The sequence below is a fragment of the Fukomys damarensis genome, unplaced genomic scaffold (genome assembly GCF_012274545.1).
Source record: "Fukomys damarensis isolate Sample0158 unplaced genomic scaffold, DMR_v1.0_HiC HiC_scaffold_3, whole genome shotgun sequence".
NCBI lineage: Eukaryota > Metazoa > Chordata > Mammalia > Rodentia > Bathyergidae > Fukomys > Fukomys damarensis.
The window spans coordinates 11,777,134-11,781,795 of NW_022900915.1; the positions used below are offsets into that span (position 1 = coordinate 11,777,134).

General features: G+C 39.8%; 1 protein-coding gene across 4 annotated transcripts in view; it reads left to right on the top strand.

Moving 5' to 3' along the window:
- Lars1 (leucyl-tRNA synthetase 1) overlaps window positions 1-4,662 on the top strand; it is a 72,838-nt gene that overhangs the window by 1,563 nt on the left and 66,613 nt on the right. For all 4 annotated transcript variants that reach the window (XR_004518350.1, XM_033766860.1, XM_033766857.1 and 1 more), the window contains exon 2: window positions 3,989-4,107. Coding sequence is in view for 3 of the 4 variants with exons in the window: in XM_033766860.1 (XP_033622751.1) it covers window positions 3,989-4,107 (119 nt within the window). In the remaining variant the exon portion in view is untranslated. The remainder of the gene's footprint in view (window positions 1-3,988; window positions 4,108-4,662) is intronic.

The window sequence follows — 4,662 nt, forward strand, 5'->3', positions numbered from 1 at the left end:
AAAAGGAATGGGAGAGCTGAGTGTGTTGGCACATTCTGTAGTTCCAGCACATGGGAGGCTGAGGCAGGATGAGGCTAGCCTGGGCTACTATTGAGTTAAGGCCCGCTTGGACAATTAATGAAACTTTGTCTCAAAAACAAACACCAAAAACAAAATATCACCTTGGGCCTGGGGTGGGGGTGGGGTGGGGTGGGTGGATTTAGCTCAGTGGTTCCACTGCTTGCCTTGCAAGTGCAAGGACCCAAGTTTGATCCCCGGTACCAAAACAAACAAACAAACAAACAACCCAAGGTATCAACTAAAAAAGAATGGGAAGAAAGGACTGAGGAGGTGGCACATACTTGTAATCCCAGCAAGAGGACTGATTGTAAATGAGTCCCCCCTGGCCAATTTAGCAAAATTTTGTCTCAAAAATAAATAAAATGGGATGGGGATATCACTCGGATGCAGCACCTCTCGGATCAATCCCCATTATAAATAAATAGGAAAAATTATTGATTGTTGATAAGGATGGACAATTCCTAAGGAATTTTTCTGTAAAGGAGAGAAGAGAAATTGAGTAGTAGATGAGTCAAAAAGCTCTTTTTTAAAAATAGGAATTACACAGTGTTATTAGGAATTACCCTAAGAAAAGAAGTAATCCAGAGGAGAAATGTTTGCTGGAACGCTGTTCCTGAGATGAATAGAAGGGGGATTCAGTGAATCAGGAGAGGGGCTAAAAAGATCACACTTATATAATGTGAACAGAAAAGAAGGCAGAGTACGTATGTACGGATGTGCGTGGTTGTGTAGGTGTAATGTGGGACCTTGTGGAAGTTGTCTGCTTATTTCTGTTTTCTCAGTGAAATAGAAACTAGCCCGGTGTTGCAGGCTTGAGGAGAGAGAGAAGCTATGAATAATTGTCTAGGATACTTCAGTCACTGAAACTTTGTCTGGTGATAGGAATGTTGACACCATCTAACTTGATAGCCACTGAGCACATAAGGCTGTTGAGCCACTTCAAATGTGGCTACTATGATTGAATACTGAATTTTTCGTATAACTTTAAGTGGTCAAGTGTGGCTAGTGGTTACTCGATGGGGCAGTATCATGTTGAACTTTGAGAAACATTGCCCAGGAGGAGTGACTTTCAGAAATTAGTAGTATTGAGTGGGTGTTGTGATGCACATTTGTAATCACAGCTGCTTGAGAGGCTGGGATGGGAGGCTGGAGAGTTCAAAAACCAGCCCGGGCGAACTGTGGTTCACAAACCAAACCAGGCCAGGTGTGGTGGCACATGCCTATAATCCCAGCACTCAGGAGGCCGAGGCACGAAGATGAGTTCGAGGTCAGCCTGAACAATGTAATGAGACCCCGTCTCAAACACAAACTCCCCGCAAACCAAAAAACCAGAAATTAGTGTATTCTTGGCATCACTTCAGCTTCGTGGTCATGAAGGTAAACTGAAACCAGTTAACATGGTTTAGTGTTTTCCTCCTGTCACGCTCATCTGTGCAGGTAGAGTAGCAGAGGAAGGTGGATAGAGGAGTTGGAGTTTTGCCACATAAGAATAATGGAGCAAGAGTGGGTGAAAGTAGGAGTGATTGTGCAGATGGGTAATGGAGAAGTGAAGACCTGGGGTGAGGTGAGGTAGCAGACTAAGGCTGAATGAAAAGGGGGTCAAGATCAATAGAGCCTCACAACCTTGAATTTTTTTGTTGTTTGTTCAGGATCTCACTAAGTTGCTAAATTGCCTGGGTTGTGATCCTCCCTGAGCCTCCCCGTGTGCTGGGATTACAGGCGGGGGCCACCATGTGTGGCCAGACAACTCCTTACCAAGCAGAAATCTCTCTCAGGCCAGACAGGTGAGAATAGTGAGTGTTAGAAAACCTGGGAAGAACCTGTGCTGTGCCTAGATATGGGCAGAATAACAAGGAAAAGAAGAAATTGGAGCCCAAGAGGAGGGTATTTATTCAACTCTACAATTTGCTGCCTTGACCACTGAATGTCAGATTTGTTATCTATGAAATAATAATCGCTGCTCTGCCTACTTCTTAGGGTTAAAATTGAGTTAGTATTTATAAGTGTCTTAAGAACCATGGAATGCTATGACTATATGAAAAGATTTATTATCTATTTCAGTGATTCTAAATGGAGTGGTTTTTGTCCCACAAAGGACACTTACCAATGCCTGTAGACATTTGATTGTCACCGTGGGGCTGTTCTACTAGAATCTGGTGTGTAAAAGCTAAGGGTGCTTGCAGACATTCTACAATGGATTGACAAGCCCTTGAAGACAAAGAATTACGTGTCACAAATGCTGGTGTAAGAGTTTAGACATTACTAATGGGTGCCTTGAATTGTTAAATAATCTTTTATTATCAATGAAGAAATTAAAGCTCAGATTGATCAAGTGACTTCCCAAGTTAACACAACAAGTTGGTATTAGGGCCAGTGTCAAATTTCCTTACAATTGACCTTTAACCTTTGAGGTTTTGAGGAACAAACTTCTGAGAAGTGGAAAAATCCAAGAAGCGCTTTAGTGCATTTCTCAGTGTATAGAACAGCACTCAGTACAATGAAAAGAAACACATAGCTTTAAGTAATTTGTGAAGACTATGCTTCCATGCTTGTTAAAGTGGGTGATGTCATATTTTAGCAAAAAAGTATTTGTCGTCTAAGTTTTGTATCAGTGTATTATACTTAGTGCTGGGATGACTAACTAAAAAAGACAAAAGTTCGTCCCTGCCAGGAGTTTATAATCCATCTGGTAAATGTCCTAGGCATCATTTAGTTTCAGGTAATGGAAGTCAGCTTAGCTTGGTTAAAGAGGGATGTAGTAATGATACAGTGAGACTGTCTGTCTCCACAGCCCTAGGGTAGCAGGTACAAATAGTCTACATGAAACCCTAGGTATTTTGTCCTTTGTAGGCCGCCTCCTTTGTAAAAATACTAAAATTTATATTTAAAAACTATATTCATATACACATATTAATTTAATATTTTAATTTTTTCTTTGGCCCCTAGTTTTTCTTCAGATTTTAAAGGAAATTAGAACATTTTTATGAGGCCCTCAATAAATCAGCTATTAGGACTTACAGGATGTTTTAAGGACTAAGTGGGAGTTACTTTCCTCTGTTTAAAATACTTCTGCAAAGCCAGCCATGTAGTTGAATTTTTTTTTTTAGTTCATTAAGGTTATCGGTACGTTTTAGGTATACATTATGATAACATTCACCATTAGGATCTTATACCTTTACATGATGTATTTTGGTTCTAGTTTTTCCCCCATTCCCCTTCCCTCTGTCTACCCATCTCAAATTTTTTTTTACAATATTGGGAGCTGATCCCAGAGATTTCATACTGAGCCACATCCTCAGCCTTCTTTTTAGTTTTTGAGATAGGGTATTGCTAAATGCCAAGACTGGGCTTGAACTTATAATACTGTGCCTGATTCTCTTAGTCCTGGGAATACATGCGTGTGCCACCATTCTTGGTTCCTATATTATTTCTTTATGATACCAGTAAGGAAAAGCTGGTGATTTAAAATCTTTAAATATTCAAAAACTACTTTTTAAAATTATTGTTGTTTTCTTTTTTTGAGACAAGGTCTTTTAGGCTTGATTCAGGCTGATCTTGAACTCACTATGTAGCCCATGCTGGCCTTGAACTTGAGGTGATCCTCCTGCCTCAGCCTCTCAAGAGCTGGGATTACAAGTATGTGGCACTATGCCTAGCTCAAAAACTAGGAGGGCCTCATTGTAAACTGGACTTTGAGGATATTATGCAAAGCAAGAGAAGTTTCCACTATGAAGAAACATAAAGATTCTGGAGGAAACATTGCTACCACTGTGATTCATGCCTGCACAGGGGAACTGTTGGGAGGTAGGAACGTATGAAGAGGTTTCTCAGTCTGTCAGTGAGCAGTGCAGTTCTATGTGAACCCATTTCTTTTCAAGCAAGCCTGCTGAAGTATAGAGTGGATTTTTCTCCCTTTTGTGTCCAATAGGAAAGAAAAGGAACAGCCAAAGTAGACTATTTGAAGAAGATTGAGAAAGAAGTCCAACAGAAATGGGAAACTGAGAAAGTGTTTGAGGTAAATGCATGTGACTTGGAGAAGCAGCCCAGGTGAGTAAACTGCTGTGTGTGGAACAGTTAAGTTAGAAAGTCTGTGTCGTGTCTGAAATAGACAGAAGGAAGTGACTTCCACCTTCTGCATTCAGTTTAGAGTCATTTTCCCTATGGGATTCCCAGAGTTTTTCCTACACAGAGGGCTTTGGGTCTTGCTGTGTAATGCAGGTTGGCCTTCAAACTGCTGATATGCAATCCTCCTCCCAAGGTTTTTTTAAAAGTAATGTTTTTCATATTCAGACAACAGAGAATGTTTTAAAAGTTATATCTAGACTGATTGACAAAAGGAAATTATTCTCTTAGACTCATAATTATCTCCATAGACGAAAAGATAGATCTTTGAAAACTATACCTTTAGGACTCATTTCTATAGTTTGTTAGAAAATAAAAGTTTGAAGGTTTCTGTATTTGAAAATCTTAACTTCAGTGCTGGGGATTTAGCTCAGTGGTGCTTCAAGTGCAAGGTCCTGAATTTGATCCCCAGTACCAGAAAAAAAGAAAAAGAAAATCTTACTTCATAAATACTCTTTTTTTTTTTTTTTTTTTTTTTTT